Raw genomic sequence first — 27,089 nt, forward strand, 5'->3', positions numbered from 1 at the left:
ACTGGTGTGCAGGCTGCATTTCACTTGGTGGGTGGAAAGTTGTGCTAGTTTGGCTTGGGAAGCGAATTCAGTTGTACAGTCTGGCAGTGCTACCATCAGGTTGTCTGAGCTGGATGTGTGCCTGATTTATCTCTGAAGCAGGGATGGGGTCTTATTGCTGCTCAGGCCTACATCTTTGATTTCAGGTTTGCAACACTCTGTTTAGTTGTCAATAGTTACTTGGTAATGGTACTGAAGCCTAAATATCCTTGCTTGAAAAGAAACCATTGCCAAATATGCTTGAGCCTAACAGTGCCGCTAGAAAGCTGCTTGCATTGACCATTGCCAGTAGCACCAACCAAACAAGAACAGGAGGAAGAGGGATCATCTTGCATTGGGTTTAAGCCCCTGGCAAGGGTGTCTGCAGCGGGGCGGGCAAGGGCGGAATTCTAAATGTAATGCTGGGTGGAGTGGGCTGCCAATGACCTGTAATTACAATTCATAGATCTTGCCCCCATGCCAGAAATATTTCTGCAGACAATCCTGGCCCCTGGAATTAATTTTGTGAAGGAAGCTGCCTTATACTGAGTCAGACTATTGGTCATCTAGCTGAGCATTGTCTGATTGGCAGCACTTCAGGATTTCAGGCAGGGGTGTCTCTTAATGGCTTTGGGACCACAGAATCTAAAGTCTGTCTGCTCCAAACTTCCCTTTGAGATCATATTTAGAGATGCTGCCCTGAGTGCTGTCGTGCTCATGTCCTGCTTACGGGCTTCCCATAGGCTACTAGTGGGCTAGATACCGGTCTACTTTTTGCCCACTCCTTGTCTAGTGGGTATTCTGCAGGGTGTGGGGATAACAAAGGAGAGAAGGCATATGAATGGGTGTCACAATGGTCCATTTTTAGTAGCATACCTGCTTTGCTTGTGTGATTCTCCATGCGTTTCTCTTCTCTGTCTTTGAGACCGACTGTTAAAAAAAGAAGACAAAATAAGGCTGCGGATGTTCTTTGCAGGTTGGGTCCTACCCCATTCGAAAAGAGGATCTTCTAAATTAGCAAGCAAAGTAACCTTTTTAAACATGTAAAATCCAGGCTTAATGAACGAACAATGAAGCATCATGTTAGCAGACCCATTTGCTAATCTCTCCTCTTGTCTCTGCCAATTCAGGTACACTCAGTGTGGTCTTATGTAAGCATATATACATAGTAACAAAGGAAATCCATTATCAAAATACAGTAGGGCCTTGCTCATACAGCGGGTTACGTTCCGGACCCCCTCTGTAAAGCAAAAACCGCTGTAAAGCAGATCCCATTGACTTACATTGACCAAAATGGCGCCCAGCGGCAAAAAAATGCCGTAAAAGCGGAACAAGCACTGTAAAGCGAGGCCTTTCTACAATTCACAACCGCTGTATTAGCGGAACGCTGTAAAGCAAAGCGCTGTAAAACTACTGTAGTTTTTTGGGAATTACGTAATATGGCTGAAAGCACTGGAAAAAGCAGAAGGCTAGTCTATGTGCTTGTCTTATGGAATATCATGAGCTAATGAGTGAAATTTGGCTAGCAAAATGGATCCAGAAAGAAGACACATTGAAGTCTCAAAATTAAACATTCCCCCACTTTAGAATTAACTGTTCAAAATGTTGCAATCACATTTGCAAAACAGTCTGCATTTGTATTAGAATTGCTTTCAATATGCTTTTAAACCTTTTTTCTTTAACTATGTTCTTAAAGCTTGTTTTTAACAAAAAGAGGTTAATCTGCCGATCAGCTGTGAACTCTCTTTGAACCCGATTTTTTTTTTTTAAAAAAGCACACTCAAGCGGCTCCCATAAAGTTTCACAGTAAAAGGGGGTGGGGGGTTGACTACGTGTGCCCAGGTATTCTGAAGACAGTGGTGGAGATGCAGCAGAACTGGCAGAAGAGCGAGTGTGTTTCTATTCAAAGTTTGCCATCCCTCAATTACACCATGAAGACTGCACTGTGGAATGACCTCCCCACTCAAGCACCTCTTGCCCAACATTACATTTCTTTTAGATGCCAGGTAAAACCCCACCTTTTTTGTTGGGCTTTTCGATGTTTTTATGATGTTGTTACTTGTGTTATTTATGTAACTTGTATAATAATTATATTAATGTTTTTCTTTATTAGGTATCATGTTTTTATATTGTCTTAGTTTTGTAAATTGCCCTGTGATGATTTTTAGGTGAAGGGCAGTATAGAAATCTCCTGATAAGTACATTTCACAGATACACCCCCCCCCCCATATATAGGCAAACCACATGTGTATTTGTGAATTGTGTGTGTGTATATATATATATATCTACACACACACATGCACACACACCTCTACAGGACTATAAGGCTGTGGAAGCCAAACACCATTTGAGGCCAAACTGCTTGACACAAGCAGACTCTTGATTGTCAAACATTCCTAACTGATCAGCCCCTCTAATCCAGCTTAATAGTGTTCCAAAAACAGAACAAGAAGGTTCAAAGTATACCATGCCAGTTGATGATTCAGGGCAGAAAAGGCCAGTAGAACAAATAAAGATGACTCAAGCACGTGAACGAAGCTGCAGGGGAACTGAAAGCCCTTCAAATGCACCAGTTAAATAAACAAGGGAGGAACATTCTTTCCTGACTTCTCCTAACACCATTGGGCAGCTGCTGACATCCCAGCACATTGGCAGAACCCACTGGCACCAACAACTGCTCTTGACAGCAGGCAACAAGAAGCTGCCTTTTTCATTTTCCACAGTGCCAGGGAGTGAGTCTACATTGCTCTGGGACACTGTGAGAAATGTAAGATGATGGCTCATAAACGACTGCTTGTGGTTGGGACTGGGTGGGGAACTAAAACAGAAAGGGTCTCATCCAGAGCAGTTTCCTAAAGGACCCTCAAAGCTGGACCTAATCCTGGCAATTCTAGACCGCTGCCATTTTCAGGTGGGATTATTTTCAGTCATATCCTGGCAAATTCAGGCACTCTTGTGCAACAAACCCCAATATCTATCTATCTGTCTGTCTGTCTGTCTGTCTCCCGCCCAGGGTGGCACTTTTTGTGATAATGAAAGGGCCTGGAAAGCATGGAATAACGTTTGCTTGATGCAACATTATCTAACCTCTGCATAAACAAATCAGAATGAATGCTCAATAAGCCAACATAATCAAACCTTCCTGCAAACTTTGTAGAAACAAATCAGGTTAAATCCTCTATAAATAGATCGTCTAGATACAACTCTTGATTTCAAATACAGCAACCCAGAATAAGCAAGCAAAACTATCCATCATAATATCTAAAGACTTGTATTTGCAGAAGAGTTAATAATTTTACCACCTGACTGCTTATAATGTGAGGGAAAGGAACAAGTGCAGCCATTTTAGAATGGAACTCTAAACTGCTTTCCCAAAAGAAGCTTCTTGTACATTTATCTCTCCCTGCAATTCCCCCGTCCTTTCTGTGCTAGGAAAAAACTGAATTATCTGATCATTCTGCATTGCTTAGCAGGCCAGGAATGCACTTGTTTGACAATAATAGGTAAACTGCCAATTTCCCAAAAAAACAAAAGAAAAAAGAAAAACCTGGTAGGTAAGGGGCTAGCAGTTATAAGCCTGTGTTCAGGCTATGCCACTACAAATTGCTGGTGGGGGTTCGCACACTTGAATGCTTTTCCAAATAGTAAAATAGTTGCTGCAAACAGAAAATTTACACCTCCAGGAGAAAACTAGGCTAGAATGCTTTCCCCAGACTTTTAGGCAGTGAGCATATCAGTCGCCTACAGCAAAGCATTTTCATTGGCCACACCTGGAGGGGGAACTAATCTGCCCATCAGTTGTAAAATCTCTTTGAAGCTGAATTTTTAAAAAATGCATTCATGTTGATCCTACCAGGTTTTACAGTAAAAAGGGGCAGGGTTTGACTAGAGTCGCGTGCCTGCATTTTCAGACAAGAGAGCTGGAAACACACTGGAACCAGCAGAACAGTAAATATGTCTCTACTCAGTTTTCTATTACTGGGATATATGAAGGAACATTAGGGCCAGCTGCAGGCATGCCGGGGCCCTTGGGTACCAGCCTGCCCCGGGACCCTCCGCTCCCCTTCCATGATCCACAGCAGGAGCAGCGGATCGCAGGCCAGGAGCTTCCGAGCTGCCTGCCATTCCCCCGCTTCACCTACCTTTCTCTGCTGTATTTTTGCAGCTGCACACATTCTGCGTGCAGGGTTGCCATCAATCAAGATGGTGGCCGAGGTTTCCGTAAGGGGCTGAAGCCTCTGCCGCCATCTTGGTTTATGGCATGTGGCATGTACATTGCTGCCATCAACCAAGATGGTGGCAGAGGCTTCAGCCCCTTACGGAAACCTTGGCCGCCATCTTGATTTATGGCAATGCTGAGCGCACTGCAAAAAACAGCAGAGAGAAAGGTAGGTGAAGTGGGGGGATGGTGGGTGGCTTGGAAGCTCCTCCTGTCCCGCAGATTGCGGAAAGGGAGCAGAGGCCCCCTGTAGCTCCAGGGGCCCTCGGGCCAGTGCGCCTCCTGGCCACCCTCTAGAACCGGCCCTGAGGAACATTCAGACATGTGAAGCCCCATCTGTAGTGTGAAATGGTTTAGTCCAGGGCAAGCAAAAGTTTACTAACTCAGGGGAAATTGTTTACTTTAACCCTGTGAATGAATGAATGAATGAATGAATGAAGTCTTTATTGTTCAAAGCCATAGGCTACCACAATTAAACAGATATAAAAGGAAGATAGAAAATACATATTAAAAAAACAGATCATATTACAATAAAACACAGTTCAACAACATAGGGTGGGAAAGCAGTGGTACAGTTCAAATGAAAGTTTCCTCTCGTGAGAGATACCCTGACCCACCCCATGTCTTAGTGTGTAGATACTACGGTCAGACTAGCACAGGGGCACATCCCATTCATCCCACAAGGTGTTTTAGATAACTGACTCTTAGTTTTCCTGCAGCTAGAGCATATTTTGCCACCTGAGTGTTATAAGTATATCATTGCCTGCTAACAGGATGCATATCTACTCCAGGAGAGGTCTATTTGACAAGGAGCGAAGGATGCAGGAAAGAAATTTTAATCTTGGGGACTCATATAGGAGACATCTTAGTAGGTAATGTATAATGTCCTCAACTTCACCAGATTGACAGATACAAAGTGGTTAGCCAGGGATTTAAAAATTTGTAACTAAGGCTATGTCCACATTACTGGCTTAAATGCAGCTAGGCTGTTCTTTTTCTCAATTCAGTTCAGAGCTGGTTTGGGGGGAAAACACATCAAAATGCAGTATTTCATAAATGACAGGACAGGCACCGGATACATCTGGATTGTGACTAATATGTGTACACTGCTTCCCAAACCATCAGTGGGAGTGCACTGGATGCAGAGTAAACAGGAGCATGTGTAGAGACCCCTGATTTCAGTCTCTCCCCCCCAAGCTGTGATCCTGTTGAAAATCCCCCCCCCAGCTTGTGGGGGCAATTAGCCTTAGGGGAAAAAACTATGCCAAAAAGAAGCTTAGCAGCAGCTTAACCTTGCCAAAGCTGCCTGTAGAAACTGTGACCAAGCTGAATGCAATCAGTCTGATTTTTGACTGCCAGCAGGTGCTTTAAAAAAATCTACCTGTTATGGGCCTCCCTATAGCTTTTTAGTTATTATGGAGTTGGTGTTTTGGTTTTTTGCTCAGCTGAGAAGCAAGGGATAGAGTGTTGCTTATTTGGTTTATGAGTGGCCAGGGCCAGGTGAACTCACTGTGGATTCATGGAATGTGGAGGAGTGAGGAGGAAGTATACTTTGCCCATGTATTTGGTTAATGTAGCTGAGCTGTAATTTTTTTTAATCACCTTTCAGAACCCACTTGTTAAATTATTTGCAGAAGAGTGAAATCACAGGGACGGGAAGGCTGATGACAGTGTGTTATGAGGTTGGTAGAGAGGGAAGGACTAATAATACAATTGAATTGGAAGTAGTGGGGCACCATGATGATGGAGATAATGAGTGTCTATTAGGTTTCCAGCATTTCCTACTGTATAATATTTTTCTAAGTGTCATGCTACCCATGAATGCTTTGGTGCAGGCGTGCGCTGGCACAGAAGTGTTCGTGAGTAGCATAATGCTGCAAGGCAAGATGAGGCGGCAATGGCGGCAGTGTGCGAGGCATCCAGTGGTGGCAGCCTGTGAGTTACCCAGTGGTGGTGGTGCATGAGGCACCCAGTGGTACACTTGGTGCCTGGGGGCAGTGGCAGCGTGCAAGATGCCCGGAGGCAGTGGTGCGTGAGGCGGCCAAGGCACCTGGTGGTGGCCGTGGGACATGAGTGAGTAAGCGAGAGGGGTGGAGGTGGCTGTCCTGGCTGGGCCTGGCTGTCAGTCAGTGGGTGGGATGGGGGGAGGCCTGTGGGTGGAGGGAGGGGGAGAGAGTCCCATGGAGGAGGCTGGAGGGCTGGTGAGTTGAATGTCTCCCCCATCTCTAACAGGCTCCACCCCCTTCTACAGCTGCTAAACAGGAGCTCTAAGCTCTACCTCCCCCCAGATTGTATTGTAAGAGGCCTGGCAACCCTGAAAGGAGGCATGATGTCTGTCATTTGCAGTCTGAATCTGGTAATCAAAGTCCACATGAAACCCACATGGTCTTTGTGGAGACCTGCAATGTTGCATTGTATTCCAGTTCCTAACATGAGTGCTCCAGTTCAGGGTTCCAGCCAGCATGGAACAGGACTCTTGCAGTGCTGTTCAGGCCTTGCTAGGGAAGAGAAGATTCTAGGAAAGGGGAAGGAGTTAAGGAAAAAGTACACCATTTTTGTTTCCTACCTGCCTAAAAACATCCCCCCATGTCAGAAGGAGAGGTTTTAAACTTCATTGCATATATCTCCTTGATCCTAATTCCTCCTCCAGGATACTATGAACTGCTAGGAACTTAAAGAGGCCAATTCTCTTCCCCTTCATAATTCCAGAATTCCGTGTTACAAATGATAGTTACTTCAGAAAGTGGAAGTTGCAAGTACTTAAATAAAGGAATAGTATGGCAAATGTTGTTCTGTTCAGAGTAGAAGTCTAAAATGTGCCTTCTGCTAGCACTATGGGCAGTGCCACCCTCACTGATAATAAACAAGTCATTTAATACTATTCTGAGCCATTCCTGGGCTCTGTAAATTTTCCTTTTAATGCAAACACAACACTTACTTCCTATTGAGAGGGTTTCAAAAATTCCTTACAAATAAATTTATAGTCTGAAGACTCAGGATCCCTCTTTGGGTGCCATCTATGGCAAATTTTGTTCTTTTCAAAGTGGGAATTTAAAACATGCCTTCTGTATAGCAAATTCTAGAGTCAGCACCCTGCTTCTGTCTCTAACAGATACCACATCAAGGGGAAGGGGAACTTGTCTCCCTTCCATTTTCATACACAGGGATCCAGGGATCTCAGGCATATAAGTTTTGTTATCATGTTTCCTATACTTAATAAAACTAGTTAAACATTATGGAAGAGGAAATAAATGAGGTTAATCAATAACATAAGAACATATAATAGCAGAGTACAAAATCAAGGCATTACAGAATTAAAGCATGATGCAAAGTTGAGGAAGAATTCTTAATATTACCTGAGTGCAAGCTGTGAGCCTGTCCAAGAGAAGTGACTAGATGCCCAAAGGAATAAATATTTATGCTAAATTTTCCTTTGAAGAATATAAATGTATGATAGTCAGTTGCTAACTACCACAATTACCAGAGGAAAACAACTATCCTAAATTATAGCAGGATGGTATATTCCTCAGGATATCTGGATACACGAAAGAAATGTAATAAAGTCCAGCTTCAGAATAACATACATTCAATCTTTTGGACATGGGAAAATGTCTGGTGTGCATCTGAGCATACGAAAAGTCATCAGAAATTTTGGTGCAGCTTAATAATCTCTGTGAAAACAAACTTTCCTGGCTAATTGGGATCACTTAACAATTTATGACATGTGTAGTTTATGGCTTTGTTGTAAGTGTGGTTTATGGCTTATAATTGATGGTCAATTCAAAGTTTTATGTCTACAATAAACTTAAAGTTTTATGGTAGGAGACAAACACATATTGTTTCAAGATGGGGAATAGGGGACCAGAAGATTGGCATGCGAATCTGACCTGTGTCACCTGTCACGATGAGGGCATCACAAAGACACGAACATTCCCAATGTAATAAACTCATCTGGGCTACATTTGGTTGAAGGAAATCATTAATATGAGTATCAGCTCTGGGGTCCCATCCATTAACTCTGAAACCAGCCAAGACAGGTTGTGCAGAAATGGAAATATTTGCCATCCAAATGGAACATGAAGGTATTGTTTTACTTTAATTAATTAAAGAAATTTAATTAAAGAAATTAAAGAAAGATCTTTAAAAAAAGAATAAATAGAATAATTTCTCCCCTCTTTATAAAAAATAATGGCAAGGTTGCTCTTGAGCCCTTGTCTGGCTTAGGACAAAATACAGTAGTTGCGCAAGAAAAAAGAAATGCAGTTTAGAGATATGCTTCCATTTTATACAAGATATTGCACAATCTCTTGCACAACAACTTTTACAATGTTTCAAGATGCCATTAACACAAGGTCTTCCACAATATCTCACAGTGTCTTCTGGTAGCTGTTGCATACAGATCAGTGCTACTGCCAGAATTTGTTCCACTGGTACATCTCTACATCCTATCCTGTAAGCTTTGGTCTCTGTTGGCACATCCTGTGTTAATTCATCCTACATATTACAAAGAAGGACTCTTTCTTCACCAGCTTCCCATGCTATAGTCCACACCAGAAGTGCTGGCCTTTTTGAAGAAGTGCACTATAAGTCCAAAATATGAACCCACATTTGTATCTTGCTCTTAAATCCAAGGATCGTCATGACAGGTAACATGTTAAATAAAACAACAATGCAAATATAATAAAATAATTACAACTCAATAAAAAGCACAATATATCAGACAACATTCAACTAAACATCAGCAACAACCTCCAAATGGTTGCATAAAAAGTCATGTCTTGAGCTGGCATCTAAATACTAACAGGGTGGGTCCTAGCTAAATTTCAAATGGCAGGAGTACCAAAGCTGAAGTGCTGCCACACAGTGTGTGTCACCTCCTGATGTATAGCTCCAAATGATGGGGCAATAAGTGGGGCCTCCCTGGCCAGTCTTAATTCTCAGACAGGATGGTATTGGAAGAGGTGCTCCTTCAGGTATTTAGGATCCTATAGGCCATCTGCAAAGCTGTGAATTCCGACTGGAAATGTATTGAGAGCATATGCATATCTTTAAGAACAGGTGTAGTATGATTCTGACTAGCAGTTCCACTCAAAAACTGAGCTGCTGCATTTTGCACTAGTTGTAATTTCTGAGTTGTCTTCAAGGGCAGCCCTATGTACAGTGAATTGCTGCTATGCACAGTACTATGTACGGTAATCGAAGCAGGAGATTATCACGGCATGTATTATTTATTTATTTACGATTGCATTTATATCCCACTTTTTCTCCAAGGAGCTCAAAGTGGCATATAGTACATGGTTCTCCCTCTCTCAATTTAATACCCACAACAACCCTGTGAAGTAGGTTAGGCTGAGAGGCAGTGACTGGCTCAAAGTCACCCTGTGTGCTTCATGGGCTGAATGGGGATTGGAACCCTGGTCTCCCAAGTCCTAGTCCAACACTCTAACTGCTACACCACACTGGCCAAGCTATCCCAGCCCAAGAACAGCTGTAGCTGATGAGCCAGTGGTAGCTGAGACAAGGCACTCTGTGCCACTGCAGACACTTTGGTCTCCAGCATCAAGGCAGGGTCAAGGAGCACCATCATGCAGCTGCTTCTTCATGGGAATGCAACCCCATCAAGGACAGGCCTGGAGATTCCCTAAGCCACAGCATCTCCATCTTATCTGGATTCAGCTTCAATTTACTAGCCCTCATCCAGCCCATTATAACAGCCACACGATAACCAAGGAACTGCACAGCCTCACCTGAGTCAGATGATAAGGAGAAACAGAGCTGCACCCAACTCCATATCCCCTGATGACCTCATCCAGCAGCTTCATACAGATGCTGATTAGCACTGGGGACAATGTAGTTCATATGCAGACCTCTTATGCCTTGGTGTCATTTTTCCTCCGGATAAGCCACCAGCTGGCCATTCCTGCAGGCCCTTTTGCTTTTGTCCCAAATCAATGCTGCATTGCATGTGCCTCTTTCGGCACTTGTGCTGCAGGTTGACCAGTGGTCAGCAATGAACACATAGTCCAGACAACAAAAGTGTTGTGCAAAAGGTGCTTGATGAGTAAATAACTTCAAATAACTCAGTCAAATAACGGTGCACCACAGGAAGGCAAAAAGTAGCCTCCAAAATATCTTATCAATTTTATTTTTTCATAATCTCTGGAAGCAACACAGCAACTATATTTTGAAATAGCATCAAGGTTTCCTCCTCCCATTCCCAGTACTGAAAAAAGTAGATGGGGGCAGGTGAGAGCCAATAATTTTTGTGTGTTGGTGGGGAAAAGTGGAGGACATACTGAGAGGTGCTTTCAATAGCATAAGAGGTGGAAGGATGCTTTAGGGTGAGCAGAAACAAGATGACAGTGGAAAGATGCTAAGGTAGCACAAATGGTAAAGAAAGAGGAATATCACCAAGAAGATAATGCTCTGTATAGGCTAGAGAAGGGTTGGGTAACCTGTGGCCCTCCAGATGTTATTGGGCTACAACTTCCATCATGCCTGACCATTTGCTGTTCCAGCTGGGGCTGATGGCAGTTGGAGTCCAACAATGGAATCCAGCAATACCTGGAGGGCCACAGGTTCTCATCCTCTTAGGCTTACCAAGTACCGTCTCAAGAGAGGAAGAATCAGAAGATATTTCAGAATTTTTGCAAGGGGGAGGAGGAAGAGTTAAACCTAAGATCAACCTACAAGAAGGAAAAGGAAATGGCTATTACTTCTCCAACCTTCCATGGTGCATTTTTCTATGATCTTTTCAGAGTCTGTTCAAAACTTTCCTTTCCCAACAAGCCTTTTAAGTGGAGATTTTTTTAAAAACAAAATTGTAGCCTGTTTCTGTATTAGATTTCAAATTGTTTCTAAAAATGCTTTTATTGATGATGTTTTTGCTGTTAAATTGCTTTGGGATATTTTATGAGAAGCAAATAATGAATGAAATAATAAGTAACTATGAACGGTAGGGAAAACACTGTGGGAGCTAAGAAGAGGTAGACATTCTGTTGCTGCTAGAAATTTTGTTGCAGTAGGAAAATGCAGAGTGGAACAAAAGATTATAAATCAAGACAGGTAAAAATAGATGAAATCTGGGCCATAGTGAGATTCTAGTGGCAGAAGGAGACCCCCCTCCCCCTCCCTCTCCCCCCCTTTGGCAACCTTGCTGGATTGTGCATATAAAACAATCATTTTCAGAACCCCTGGAGCCCTCCTTTTACTGGCTCTTTTCCCAATCCTAACTTGAACCAAGACTATGCACAAGTGGTTACAGTTAGAGAGGAAGGAGAAATACAATTCATTTTGCATTTAAAGGCAAACTGACCTCATTTGCACTTTCCTGAACAACATGCAAACTGAAACACAGCCATCCTGCAAACATGCACTTCTCCAGTGCCGTTCTCCAGCCAAGTAATGTCAGATACTAGGGCATGGACATTGCATATATTAGTGAAAATAACATAAAAATGCACTATATTAAGGGGAATTGCATTGCAAAAATGTGTATATTAGACAAATTGCATGCAAATGTGTATATTAGGAGAAATTTACACTAAAACGCTGATGAGTTTTCATGAGTACTTTTAAAAATTACTAACCTGTGAAGATCGGCAGAACTGAACTTAAGACTGGACAAATAAGAAACTGAAAATGACAGATTCGTCCATCCCTAAGCCACATTCACACCATACATTTATTCCACTCTTATTCCACTTTAAACAGTCATGGCTTCCCCCAAAGAATCATGGGAAGTGTAGTTTGTGAAGGGTGCTGAGAGTCATTAGGAGATCCCAATTTCCTTCACAGAGCTACAATTCCCTGAGTGGTTTAACAGTCAGTCCCTCTTCCCAGAGAATTCTGGGAACTGGAGCTCTGTGAGGGGAATAACGATCTCCTAACAACCCTCAGCACCCTTCACAAACTACACTACCCAGGATTCTTTGGGGTAAGTTATGACTCTTTAAAGTGGAACAAGAGTGGAATAAATACAGTGTATGGTGTGAATGTGGTCCTAGTTGCAGTAGGGCCTATTTTCATGAACACTGCAAAGCAGCCTCAAATCCAGTTAAGCTTCAGCCATACAACCAGTCTGCTTCATCCTGTCATTTATATAACAAGCCCACCATTGGGTGCAGTATAAGAAGAAACTCCAATCAAAGGAAGGTTCTGATCCTGTTTGGGGATTTTGGATGCTCTGCTTGGAAAAATAACGGAGTCTCTTCCAGACTGTCAATATTTTGTGAGAGGGATTCAATCACATACTGGAAATTCAGGTTCATGCAATTAAAGTGAATTAGGCCACTCTGGCACAACAAATCAACTTTTTAAAAAATAGTCCTTTTGGTGTAAGGAAAGTGATAGGGAAGTGCAATAAAAAGTATGGGATAAAATACTGAATAGGACTGCTACACAAGTAAATGGAATGAATGCACATTGTCATATAACCTCCCTGCAAGCAAATCAGAACAAATGCTCAATAAGGACCCAACATCCAATATCAAACCATTTTAGCTTTGTGTAAACAAATAAGGATGAATGCTCCATAAACTGGTCCTCTGGAGGAACTGCTGACCAGGAAAATGGTTACTGTCACAGAGACTTAGTTGTGCGTATAACTATGCCAGCCATTGGGTTAACTGTACCTGCTTATGTGTGGTATATACAGTATATGGTGTATATACAGGCACAGACTAGAAGATATTCACTAATAGGCAAAAAACCTTGCGGTTTAAGAATGTACCTATAGCAGACAGATATTTCTACCAAACTTTAAAAAGCAGGGAAATTCACTAATAGGCAAAAAACCTTGTGGTTTAAGAATGTACCTATAGCCCAGATATTTCTATTAAACTTTAAAAAGCAGGGAAATTGGGCAGCTATAGTGAATGCACCAGGGGAGCAGGAGACCTGAACTCCTCTCTGAGATATTGTACTGCCCTACAAAGTTGTCAAAATGCAAACATAATTTGGGTTGGTCTTTCACAGTCCAATCCACTTGCTGTGTAGCTTGGAAGAATTTGGTAACATGTGCCTCTGAGCATTTGGTGAGTGGTGGCAACACCTGCCATCTCCAAAGATGGAGAATTATATTTTTGTATGTTTGTTGGTGTTCTTCTTACTTTGCTTTCCTGTGTTACTAATGTTTCTACAGAGAATCGAAACCAGAAAATTCCCCCCCTCCTTATTCATCCCAGAAATCTGTGTCAAATGTATTTTTATTAATTTCAAAGCCTTTTTATTGGTCATTGTCATGTGCTGGTGAAGACAGCCATTTGTGTTTCAAATTGGAGGTTATGTTCTATTTCTATTTTGGGAGCATTAACAGTTGAATCTGAAACTGCAGTTTGATGTAAAATCAGACTGATTACAATGTGTTGCTACTTAAGCAATGACTCTAGCTGTTGGAAAAAAGAGGATGCATGTTTTCAGCCTGCTATATTTAAACCACTTTATTTAAGGCAAGGTGTTCACAATCAATTAAAAACATAGAGCATACCTAGAATTTTGCTAGAATATATTTCACTTTCCACTGTTTTATCTTGTGCAAATTGAGACACTTCTGAGGTCCACTGGAGACTATTTTGCAGAAGTCAGTGCCATTATTCCACAATTATGTTTGGAGTTTTTGTAGTATAAATTTTGCAAAGTGTTGCTGTACTTTACATATTCATAGAAACAAAACCAAAAGAAAATGATTTCCTATAGAAAACTTCACTAAAATTGCAAAGTAAATCAGACATATTTGAAGTGACCATCTGAACTATATCAACTGTCTTAATAATGTTGCTTCCTCCCTGCTAAAACAAGATCAGCACAGGACATATATTCTTTCTATTATTTGGGCTGATTACAGGTGTTGCCACCACTCACCATGTGCTCAGAGGCACATGTTACCAAATTCTTCCAAGCTACACAGCAAGTGGATTGGACTGTGAAAGACCAACCCAAATTGTGTTTGCATTTTGACAACTTTGTAGGGCAGTACAATATCTCAGAGAGGAGTTCAGGTCTCCTGCTCCCCTGGTGCATTCACTATAGCTGCCCAATTTCCCTGCTTTTTAAAGTTTGGTAGAAATATCTGTCTGCTATAGGTACATTCTTAAACCGCAAGGTTTTTTGCCTATTAGTGAATTTCCCTGCTTTTTAATCCGGGAGGTAAGAAATGGGATCCTGTGCAAGTTTGCTGAGAATGGATTGATCATTTGCATGCTTATTGAGTTAAGTGGGATTTACACACACACACCAGGCAATCATGCTTAGGATAGGTGAAACTGACCACAGGGGTTGGGGAAGGGAGGAGGGGGAGGAGGGAGGGGTGGAAAGGCAGAGGGGAGGACTGGGGTGGGAGCAGGCAGGAGGAGGAGGGGAGAAAAAGGACAGATGTGGTCGTTTGCATGTTTATTGAGTTCAGTGGGATTTATTACCGTGCAATCATGCTTAGGATAGGTAAAACTGACCGGGGGGGGGGGAGGAACAGAGGGCTGGAGTGGGCAAGGAAGGCGGAAGAAGGAAGAGGGGAGGAGAAAGGGAGAGGAAAGGGGAAGGAGGGAAAACGCAGGTCTGATCATTTGTATGATTATTGAGTTGAATCGGATATACTCCTATGCAATCATGATTAGGATAGGTAAAACTGACCAGGCTGGGCCTGCCAACCAAGATGTCTTCTGTATCTTTCAAAGTTGGGCAGGGGGAAGGGACAATTCTACCTTGTGGTTTTTCCCATTACAATGTTGCAAGAACACGGGGACTTGGCTGACTTTCTCTTCTCCTAAAGATATAGTATCAGTCTCAGGCCCTGAACCTGGCAACCCTACCTCCAACCCAAATTTAAAACAAAGCTGTCCCTGGCCACATCCACACCAGGCCTCTATTACACTTTGGACAATCATTATTTATTTATCTATTTATTTAGTGTATTTAGTGTCTGAAAGAGGCGGCAGTGAGACCACTCCTGAAAAAACCTTCCTTGGACCCAGAGGATGTCAGCAGCTACAGACCAGTAGCCAATGTTCCGTTCCTGGGCAAGATCCTGGAACGTGTGGTTGCTGACCAGCTCCAGGCGCTATTGGATGAAACCGATTATCTAGATCCATTTCAATCGGGGTTCAGGCCTGGTTTTGGCACTGAGACTGCCTTGGTCGCCCTGTTTGATGACCTATGTCAGGAGAGAGACAGAGGGAGTGTAACTCTGTTGATTCTCCTTGACCTCTCAGCGGCTTTTGATACCATCGACCATGGTATCCTTCTGGAGAGGCTTGCGGAATTGGGAGTTGGAGGCACTGCTTGGCAGTGGTTCCGCTCCTACTTAGCGGGTCGTCTCCAGAAGATAGTGCTTGGGGAACATTGCTCGACACCGTGGGTTCTCCAATGTGGGGTCCCGCAGGGTTCGGTTCTGTCTCCCATGCTTTTTAACATTTATATGAAGCCGCTGGGGGCGGTCATCAGGAGTTTTGGAGTGCGTTGTCATCAGTATGCTGATGACACGCAGCTCTACTTCTCCTTTACATCTTCTTCAGGTGAGGCAGTCGACGTGCTGAACCGTTGCCTGGCTGCGACAATGGACTGGATGAGAACTAACAAACTGAGACTCAATCCTGACAAGACTGAGATGCTGTTGGTGGATGATTTCTCTGATCGGATGGTGGATATATACCCTGTCCTGGATGGGGTTACACTCCCCCTAAAGGAACAGGTGCGTAGTCTGGGAGTCATCTTAGACTCTTCCCTCACACTTGAGGCTCATGTAGCCTCGGTGGCCCGGAATGCGTTCTACCAACTTCGGTTGGTAGCCCAGCTATGTCCCTATCTGAGTAAGGAGGACCTCTCATTAGTGGTACATGCTATGGTAACCTCGCGTCTGGACAACTTCAATGCGCTTTACGTAGGGCTACCTTTGAAGACGATTCGGAAGCTACAGCTAGTGCAAAATGCGGCGGCCAGACTGCTAACAAGAACTAAGCGGTCTGAGCATATAACACCTGTGCTAGCCCGTTTGCACTGGCTTCCAATATGTTTCCAGGCCAGATTCAAAGTGTTGGTACTTACCTATAAAGCCTTATACGGCGCGGGACCACGATATCTGTCAGAACGCCTCTCCCGATATGAACCGGCCCGTACACTACGGTCTACTACGAAGGCCCTCCTCCGGGTTCCGACTCATAGGGAAGCCCGGAGAGTGGTGACAAGATCTAGGGCCTTCTCAGTGGTGGCCCCCGAACTCTGGAATAGTCTTTCCGAGGAGGTGCGCCTGGCGCCGACACTATCATCTTTTCGGCGCCAGGTTAAAACCTTTCTCTTCTCTGAGGCATTTTAATTCCTGTTAATTCTAAATTATTATATTTTGATTTTAGACTGTACAGTTTTGTGTACAGTTTTGTGTTATTTTTATTGTATTTTTAATGTTCACCGCCCAGAGAGCTGTTGCTAGTCGGGCGGTATATAAGCTTAATTAAATAAATAAATAAATAAATAAATACCGCCCCATAGCCGAAGCTCTCTGGGTGTCATGACGTTTGATTGGAGTTCTGATGTTTCTGAGAATGAGCTAGAAGAGGGGGGCAGCTGGGCTGAGGTTTCTGAAGGGGGAGGGGAAGCTTCCCAGATAGAGGGGGAAAATCTTGAACAGACAACAGACTCGGTTCTCACGCACTCCCCCCCTAGGAATGTGATGTAGTTACAGACAGAGAGGGAGGAGGAGGACCAAGGTCGTTCAGCTGCAGAGAAGGGTAGAGAGAAATCGCCTGAGGTGTTGGGCCAACCCCCCCACTTCCTACCATCCTTTCCGAATCAGAAGGGGAGGAGGCAGCCGCCCCCCCATCGCCCCACACCCGAAGGCAGTTAAAAATGCGCCAAAGAAAAGAGGCGGGAAGGGGTGTAGATGTGGGCAGTTTGAGGCGGAGTGAGAGGATCCGGGCCCGAAAGCCCCCTTGATAAGGGAGGGGGAATGCTTGAAACTTTGTTCTATCAACTCTCTTCCATGCCATGGGTTTTGGTTCATGTTAAGAGTTCATGAGGCGAAGAAGCCTATGTCTGGAAATTACTCTAATAAAAACTGATTTGCTTTCATCAAGTGATTCTGTTCTTGAGTCCCAACCCGGGCACGACAGTTTGATAGAACCAACTACTCAACCGTCCTTACTCCCGCTACTTGAACGTGACAAGATGGAAAAGGGAGCTGCTGGGGGGGGGTAAACCCCACTTCTGAGATGGAAGAAGTGAAACTACTGAGGTCGAGCGTGGCAGACCTACAGTTGGACGTTCAAAGCCTGTTAGCAATGGTGAGAACCTTGAAAGTGGACAACCAGAGCCTGAAATCCACAATAGATCGAATGCGGGCAGCCCCTGCAGCCGCCGTGGCCAAGATCCCAATTGGATTACCACCCAAATATGCGGGCCAGAGCGACCAGATCTCCACTTTCGTGGCCCAATGTGAGATGTATCTGGACATTAAAGATGCAGAATTCCCCAATGATGCTGCCAAAGTGGCATTTGTGATCAGTCTGTTGGAAGGGGAAGCTGCCAAGTGGGTCACCCCCTATTTGATCAGAAAGGATGCCATCCTAGGCAGGTATGGAGCATTTATACAAGCCCTGACCGAAATGTTTCAGGATCCCCAAAGAGCCGAGATGGTGGCTAGGCAATTGAGTGCCCTGAAGCAGGGAAAAGGAACTGTGCTGGAATACACCAATGCCTTTAAGATCTTATCCCAAGAGACTGGATACAATGACTCAGCACTGATGTTTATGTACCGAAGTGGACTGAATGCTGAGATATTGGATGAGCTGGCCAGAGTCGCACCTCCAACTGATTTGTCTGGACTAATCCAGCTGTGCCTACAAATTGATCACAGACTGGAAGGAAGACGGTTAGAGAGAAAACAAGAGGTGCAAAAATATTCAGTCTCAGTATCCCGCAGTAAAATCCCTTCGACCCCCGGGACGTCAGGCAACATGGGGGATGGCTCGGGAGGGGTGCGGACGAAGCTGTCGGAGGAGGAAAGAGACAGACGTCACAGAGAACGTCTCTGCTTTATTTGTTCCAAGCCAGGCCATCTAGCCAGGGACTGCGAACTGAAAGGAGACCGAACAGGGCCGTCGGGAAATGGAAGCACCCAGTCCTAGTGCAGGCCGGAGGACTGGGGGCAGCATTGTGCAAAGGGCCTCCGTTAACCCATCCCCCCCTAAAAGGAGTTCTGGTATTACCCATTAGGATTACAACTTCCACAGGAGTGCAGTTCCACTCAACAGCGTTGATCGACAGTGGAGCCTCTACAAACTTCATCGATACCGCCCTAGTCAAACGCCATCATATCCCGTATCGGAAACTGGAAGCCCCCTTATCAGTGGAGACGATAGATGGCAGACCACTAAAGTCCGGGGGGGTCACTAGAGCCACTGAGGATTTGAAGCTAGAAATCCCGGGGCACGAAGAGTTCATTTCCTTGTGTGTGTCAGACCTGTCTAAGTTTGAGGTGATTCTGGGAATGCCATGGTTGATAAAGCATGACCCAAAAATAGCCTGGAGAGAAGCAGTCGTGTGGTTTACGTCCCAGTATTGCCACAAAAATTGTCAGCCAGAGAAAGCAATAAAAGCCCTAGCAAGAGCTGTGCAGGAGGTCAAGGAGGTGACCCTCCCCTCGAAATACCTGGACTTTAAGGATGTGTTTAGTGAAACTGAAGCTGAGACTTTACCCCCCCATCGGCCGTATGACTGCGCTATTGATTTGGTGCCAGGAGCAAGCATTCCTGCAGGCAAAATCTACTCCCTCACAGAACAAGAGAGAGTAGCTCTAAAAGAATTTTTGTAAAAGAACTTGAAGCGGGGATTTATTCGCCCCTCGCAGTCGCCTGCAGGAGCCCCCCTACTCTTCGTGAAAAAGAAGCGGGGTGAATTATGACCTTGCAATGATTATCGCGCCCTCAACCAAATTACCATCCCAAACAGCTACCCCCTGCCCCTGATTCCAGAGTTATTAGATCGACTGCGTTCGGCCACAATTTTCACGAAGCTGGATCTGAGGGGGGCATATAATTTGGTCCGAATGAAGGAGGGACACGAATGGAAGACGAGTTTCAACACCTCTTATGGTCAATTTGAGTACCTGGTCATGCCGTTCGGGTTAAGTAACAGTCCAGGAGTGTTCCAGAAGTTCATGAACAAAGTGTTGAGGGACCTCTTGGACCTGTATGTGGTTTGTTATCTGGATGACATCCTGATATTTTCAAGAAGCCAGTCAGAGCATGACCAACACGTGAGAACAATGCTGGGAAGGCTGAGAGAGAATCACCTATATGCCAAGCTGGAAAAGTGTGGCTTCGACCTGTCTTCCCTGGACTTCCTTGGATACCGAATTTCAGCAGGGGGAGTGGAGATGGATCCCGGAAAGGTGAGCTATGTGTTGGATTGGGGACAACCGACCACCAAGAAAGACGTGCAACGTTTCTTGGGCTTTGCCAACTTCTACAGGAAATTCATCCCGGGCTTCTCCAAACTAACTGCCCCCCTCACAGACTGTTTAAGGGGAAAAGGGAAGTTTCAATGGACAGATCAGTCAACAAGAGCGTTTGAAGACCTGAAAGAGAAATTCGCCTCCGAACCTATCCTACGCTTTGCTGACCCGACCCGGCCTTTCGTCGTGGAAGCTGACGCCTCGGACCGGGCAATCGGGGGGGTTCTCTTACAGCATGACAGGGGTGGGAAGAAACTGCACCCGTGTGCATACTACTCTCGAAAGCTCAAGGATGCTGAGAAAAACTACACTGTGTGGGAAAAGGAACTTTTAGCTATCAAAGACGCATTCAAAAATTAGAGGCAATATTTAGAGGGGGCTCAACATCAGATAGAAGTACGATCTGATCACAAGAACCTTGAGAGCCTACAGACAGCTCGGAAATTGAACCAGAGACAGATACGCTGGTCGCAGTTTTTCGCCAGGTTTAACTTCAAAATAAAGTACCACTCCCATACAAAAAATCAGAGGGCGGATGCCCTATCCAGACAACCCCAATACAAAGACGAAAAGGCTGACACCCCCCCCAACACATCATCCCACCGGAAAAACTCACGTTAGGAGCCTGTCAGCCGTCCTGGGAAGAAGAGCTCAAGAGGGCCCAGCAGGGGGATCCAGACATACAACATTACATCCAGGAAATGGAGCGGAGCACAGACTCAGAAGTAAGTTTCCACTGGAGGGATGGGTTGTTGTGGTTTAAAACAGCCAGATATGTGCCAAAAGGGGACTTCAGACTCAGAGTATTGCGTCAATGCCATGACAAAGTCACAGCTGGACACTTCGGCATTTTTAAAACCATTCAAAATGTAGCTAAGGATTTTTGGTGGCCTCAAATGTGCAGAGATGTTGAGAACTATGTAAAATCCTGCGCCGTGTGTTTGAGGGCGAAGACAAGCACGGGCAGGCCTGCAGGGCTGTTGGAACCTCTAGCCACTCCACAGGGGCCCTGGCAGGACCTCTCCATGGATTTTATAACCGATCTACCAAGGTCACAAGGAATGACGGCTATTTTGGTGATCGTGGATTCATTGACTAAAATGGCTCACTTCCTCCCTTGCTCTGGGGCCTTGGACGCCAAGGAGACGGCAAAGGTGTTCATAAAAGAGATTTACAGATTGCATGGGTTGCCAGACAGCCTCGTCTCGGATCGAGGCACCCAGTTCACAGCTAAGTTTTGGAAGGCTGTCTGGAAGCAGTTGAAAATGGAGCTAAGGCTCTCCTCCTCTCACCACCCCCAGACTGATGGACAAACTGAGAAACTTAATGCAGTTTTGGAGAGATACCTGCGTTGTTACGTATCTTACCAGCAAACTGACTGGATTTCCTATTTACATGTTGCAGAATTTGCCTACAATAATTCCGTGCACACCAGCACGGGGCAAACACCCTTCTTTGCTAATTATGGATTTCACCCCAAAGCTTTTCCCAGCCACTCAGGCAGTGGGCCGGTACCCGCGGCCGAGGAGTTTTTACAGGAGTTACAGGCAGCCCAGCAAGTGTTGAAACAACAATTAGACGATGCCAAAAGGGAATACAAAAGAGTTGCTGACCAACGTTGGTGTGAGGGGCCCCCCCTCAAGGTGGGCAATCAAGTGTGGCTGTCGACCCGCTTTCTTAACATGCCGGGTAAGTGCAGAAAGTTGCAGGATAGGAGAGTGGGACCCTTCGAAATCCAGGCTCAGATCAACCCAGTGGCTTTTCGTTTAAAGTTGCCAGAGACTTTTAAAATGCACCCAGTATTCCACCGTTCCTTGCTAACGAAGGCCGCCCCCCCCAGTGAGCTGAGGCCGATAGAATCTCCAGGGCCACCGATGTTGGTGGGGGGGCAGACAGAGTTTGAAGTGGAGCAGATCCTAGACTCCAGGAGAAGGAGAAACCAGCTGCAGTATCTAATTCATTGGAAGAATTATGGGCCAGCTGACAGATCCTGGGAAAAAGCAGAGGACGTTCACGCCTCCATTTTAGTGAGAGACTTTCATGAGAAATTCCCTCATTGCCCCAAACCAACAGGGTGGGAGGGAGCACAGCTTGGAGAAGAGAATGATGTCATGACGTTTGATTGGAGTTCTGATGTTTCTGAGAATGAGCTAGAAGAGGGGGGCAGCTGGGCTGAGGGTTCTGAAGGGGGAGGGGAAGCTTCCCAGATAGAGGGGGAAAATCTTGAACAGACAACAGACTCGGTTCTCACGCACTCCCCCCCCTAGGAATGTGATGTAGTTACAGACAGAGAGGGAGGAGGAGGACCAAGGTCGTTCAGCTGCAGAGAAGGGTAGAGAGAAATCGCCTGAGGTGTTGGGCCAACCCCCCCACTTCCTACCATCCTTTCCGAACCAGAAGGGGAGGAGGCAGCCGCCCCCCCATCGCCCCGCACCCGAAGGCAGTTAAAAATGCGCCAAAGAAAAGAGGCGGGAAGGGGCGTAGATGTGGGCAGTTTGAGGCGGAGTGAGAGGATCCGGGCCCGAAAGCCCCCTTGATAAGGGAGGGGGAATGCTTGAAACTTTGTTCTATCAACTCTCTTCCATGCCATGGGTTTTGGTTCATGTTAAGAGTTCATGAGGCGAAGAAGCCTATGTCTGGAAATTACTCTAATAAAAACTGATTTGCTTTCATCAAGTGATTCTGTTCTTGAGTCCCAACCCGGGCACGACACTGGGCGGTTTACAATAACTAAAAACAATAAAAAGAAATATACAAATTTAAAAACACATATTTTAAAAACAATTTAAAAGAATTTATCATGGCTTCTCTCAAAGAATCCTGGGAAGTGTAGTTAGTGAAGGGTGCTGAGAGTTGCTAGGAGACACCCTGTTTCTCTCACAGACCTTCAGTCAGAGTGGCTGACTGTTAAACCATTCTCTCAGGGGAATAGGAGTCTCCTCTCAGCACCCTTTGCAAACTACACTTCCCAGGATTCTTTGAGGGAAGCCATGACTGTCTCAAGTGAAATCAAGTCTGGTGTGGGTGTGGCCCCCTGATTAGCCAAGCCCAGCAGCTGTGAGGCTTTTAGAACACTGACAGTTGGTCCTTACTGAGCATGCCCCGCGTTATAATAAGCTTCCAGCCACAATTTCTTAAATTAATTAAAAATCAACCAGGCATTTTTTTAACTTTTAAACTGCAGTAGATGAAGGTCAGAGTATGGGGCAAGGTCAGTATTAGGATTGCAGGTACTCTGTGAACATGGCTAATTTTTAATGAATTTCAACAGATTAGGAGAACTCTGCCAGAAAAAAGTCCAAAAGGGCTCTGAGGTTTTTCTCTCTCTCTTTAGACTTTGAACTCTCGATTCTCTCTGACTGTTTTGTATATTGCCATGAAAATTGAGAGAGTTGTTAAGCAAGCGTTTCTGAGTTCAGAACTATAAGTTTTGTAAGGTTTTGTTTTGAAATGAGCTTATGGGAAGCCTCAGAATGGCATGGGGGATATTTTCCATTTAACATTGCGGAATGTGAAAAATCCCCGCTGACTGGATTTCCGGGAAGGGTGACTTCGCTTGTGCCTGCTTTTGAGACGGGCTCCCGCCTCAGAAGAAGCTTATTCAGATATAAATCAGTCAGAACATTTTTTTTTTGACTGATGAAATTTCTCCCGGGCAGGGAGAAACGTAGAGATCAACCTCAAAAGCCTGTTTTTGTTGGGAGGACTGGATTTCATTAATTTATGAGAAAAGGTCCAGTCAGCAATGCTGGACGGACTTCCGAACAAGCTCTATCTGATTAATGCGACACGTTTATCTTTTCTTCAAAGAGAAAACGGACTAACAGGCAAGCACCCTTCTTTCTATTCTTTTTTTTACTTGGTTTAAATTGTTGCAGCAAAAAGAGATTTGTCAAATGAATCAACTTTAAAGAACTTCTGGGTGAGCTATAACTCTTCTCTGTTATTCACGAAATTAACAGCTTATCTCTGTTTTTATTGCAAAAAGCTGTCCTGGAAGTGCATTCTAAAGATATAAACAGAAGAGGGATTTCTATTCTGAGGAGAAAAAAATAAAAAATATGAACTTTGGAACATTATATTGTCTGGGACTATTCTTTTTTGGTCTATTTTATTTTGACGAATCTGCTTCTTCATGACGCCACTAACTGTTTTGATGCTGGGAACTAAATTTGTTTTGTATTCTTGAACATAGAGAGATAAGGCAGGCTGCTCTGTTTATACTGTGATGTCATCAAGCCTGGAATATTAACCCAATTGTTGCTGAAATAAGAAGTGGTTCTTCTTTATTTTTGTTTTGTTTTGTTTTCGTGGTTTTAAAAATGGCAATCAAGAAAGTGGCTGAGAATCTGGAAGTAATTATGTTTCAGAAAATAATGGATGAGATTGAGATAACGAAACAAACCCTGCGACAGGGCAGTAAGGAGCTGAAAATTGAACTGAGCAAAATGACGCAGGAGCTTAAAGAAATAGGGGATCCTGTGAGAGAGGAGAATGAGATCAGAGATGAGAAAAGAAAAAATAAAGGGAAGATACAAGCCCTGGAGATTGGAACAAATGTGGAATTGGAAAAAGATCTGGAGTTTATGGATATTAGAAATAAAACCTACTGTTTGGAATTTAACGTTATCTCTGAAGAAATTAATGAAGATATTAGAGATAAAGTTATCAATGGCTTGGATAATCTTCTGGACTGGAATGACGTGATGGAGCTTGATATAGAGAAAATCTATGGAATTAACTGCAGCCATGTGACAATGGAAAAACTCTCAAGAGATGAGCCAGTGCATTTTGTAAAAAAGAACAGAGATATGACTTTACAACAATATTTCAGCAACTTATTCAGAATCGATGGCAAGAAAATATTTGGGATAGAGGAAATTCCCATCAGACTCTTATTATATGACTATGGCTATGACAGCAAGATTATTATGGAATACTGATAATGGAAGATTGGACACTGAAATTACTGGACTTAACAGGACTATTGAAGATGGAAGATGGAATTAATATGGATAATGGAATAATGGCTATTGAAATTATTGGACCTAACAGATTTTGATGAGATGGATTAATCGATATGTTTATTTGGACTATGGTTATGACAATAAGATTATTATTATTATTAACGAGATGGATTAATCGACATGTTTATTTGGAGAAAAATTGATAGATATATTTCTTAAAGAATTGAAACCTCTCTTTGACTTTTTGTGGAAAGAATAAAGTAATGTTTATGAGATTTGATGATTAATTAAGATAACTACTGGAGGAAAGTGATTTTATAATATAATTTAAGAGACAGGATTGTTATATATTGTAGACCTATAACTGATTTGATCTGCGACAAATGGGAAGTCAACATTTTATTTTTTTGTTTAATCATTTTTGTTTTGTTTTGTTTTTTGTCTTTGAATGTTTTATGATTTTGTTTTGTTTGTTATATGAAAATTTGAATAAAAATTATTGTAAAAAAAAAAGAAAGAAAAATCCCCGCTGACTATAGTATACAACCACTCTCGTGGCTGTATAATAAACTATGGCTTGGCAATGGGACAAAGACAAAAATAACTATTGCAAACTGGACCCCATTTTTTGAATATTGTCATAAGGAGTTTTGCCTGTCTAAGGCAAAATATGGTTCTGCACTATTTTAAAAGTTATTGAATTTGCTTGATTCTTTTTTTCTGCATCAGTTTTTAATTGTTTATCCTGTTAATTGTCATGAAGAATCATGGTATATTTAGGAAGCTTGAAAAGTTGCATTAGGACAGTTTTTATTATTTAGAATGTTGTATGACCTTTTCTGGATTTCTTGCTTTAGTTGTAAAAACTTTATCTTCTCAGTGATATTTTGCTATGTAAAAAAAACACAACACCAATTTTTTTTTTTAAAAAAAAGCTGAGTCTTTGTTTGGACAATCATATCTTAATAAGACAAGATATGAGAATGTCTTTTGCCCATGCACACAGCTCTCTCTTCATAGCATGAGCAATCAATCCAGATCTCTCATTAACTATAGCTTACCATTTTGTCTGAACCAGGAAAGTGGGAGCAAACTCCAACAAAATTGAGACAGGGTCCCTTAGATTTCCATGGGAGCATGGGCAGAAGGATCAACTTCAAGAGAGTAAAAAAAGGGCAAATTGCTCCATTGTCCCTTTGCCCTATTAGCCAGCACAGTTAATGTAGAGGCATACAAACAATGGGCCTTTTTGAGACATTATTCTGTGTAGAAATGAATGTGACTAGGTGGAGGGAGGAATTATGGCGACGAGCTCAGTTCCTGGGCTACACACATTTGTTTCAATGTCCCAAACAAGTCTGGGTTTACACACTAGTGATGTATGCATAGGTGCACAATCCTGGTAAGATCCTGGCAGTCCTCATAGTGGAGTCTGGAGGAAGCAGATCTGGCAGTGATCTTGAGCAAGTAGCAAGAGCAGAAGACTGACAGGCAGAGACAGGGTAACTCAAAAAGTCAGTAACAGGAATGAGGAAGTAAGGATGAACAAAGACAGGTCCTTCAGAACCCTGGACAGATCCCAGGGAAGAAACTCCCTCTGACAAGTGCTGGGTGGTAACTGAGCCTCTGACTAGACTCAGGCCCCTTACAGGTTCAGCCCTCTTTCCTGGAGTCTGGTACTCTGTCACTCCATTATTTTTCACTGAGCTTTTTGGTGGTGAACAGGCTTAGTGTCAGTGAGGGGCAGGAATCCTGGCTTCTTCTTGTGATCAAGCTTGGAAGCTGCAGTCTCTGGTGGTCCTGGCTCCGGACTCTCAGGTTCAAGGTCTCTGATGCTGAAGGGCACAATGTCAGGGTCCAGATCAAACACTATAGTTGTGCTACTGCCTTTTCTGACTCACCTGACACACCTGCTCATCTAAATCAGTGCCCAAGTTGCTACTGGTAGCCTAGGTCATGATGATAGGCTTCTAGTCTCTGCACGGTCAGGAACCTTGCATTTGCAGGTTTCCCAACTGCATGGTGAGGCCCTTCTCATCTACACTTGTAAGGATAAGCTTGTTTTAGATGTTAAAACAAACAGTCATAAGTCAGCAACAGAGACTGGTGCAGAGATGCCCCCCACCCCAATTTACAAGCCTTCATTATCCCCCTGCTGGTTTCATGCTGGTTTTGACTGGTGTTAGCTGCTATGTCTGTGCTGGTTTTTCATTTTTTTTACTGTTATAACTCAAAACTTCTAGAGGGTATCAGGTTGGTAAAAGCTGTTAATAATAGTTGAATGGCTTTGGCATCTTCTCATTGGGACACTAATTAGAACGAGATAATTTAAGTATACCAAATGAACTGAAGAAAAGAAAATCGTTATAGCATTTGGGGGGGGGCTGTCCATAAACCTCATGGCTTTTCTAGAAATCAGAGACAAAGTTGGAAAGAGCTTCAAAAG

General features: G+C 43.7%; 1 protein-coding gene and 1 long non-coding RNA gene across 2 annotated transcripts in view; one reads left to right on the top strand and one right to left on the bottom strand.

Annotated features, from left to right (window-relative positions):
* GABRR1 (gamma-aminobutyric acid type A receptor subunit rho1) overlaps positions 1-27,089 on the bottom strand; it is a 59,398-nt gene that overhangs the window by 26,682 nt on the left and 5,627 nt on the right. Inside the window, 1 exon segment of the mRNA XM_061623316.1 lies at positions 895-948. Coding sequence (XP_061479300.1) covers positions 895-948 — 54 coding nt within the window.
* The window catches only part of LOC133383167 (uncharacterized), a 42,553-nt gene continuing 18,126 nt past the window's right edge, over positions 2,663-27,089 (top strand). The window contains exon 1 of the long non-coding RNA XR_009762196.1: positions 2,663-2,929. This is a non-coding gene — a long non-coding RNA (uncharacterized LOC133383167). The remainder of the gene's footprint in view (positions 2,930-27,089) is intronic.

Source organism: Rhineura floridana, chromosome 4 (genome assembly GCF_030035675.1).
Source record: "Rhineura floridana isolate rRhiFlo1 chromosome 4, rRhiFlo1.hap2, whole genome shotgun sequence".
NCBI lineage: Eukaryota > Metazoa > Chordata > Lepidosauria > Squamata > Rhineuridae > Rhineura > Rhineura floridana.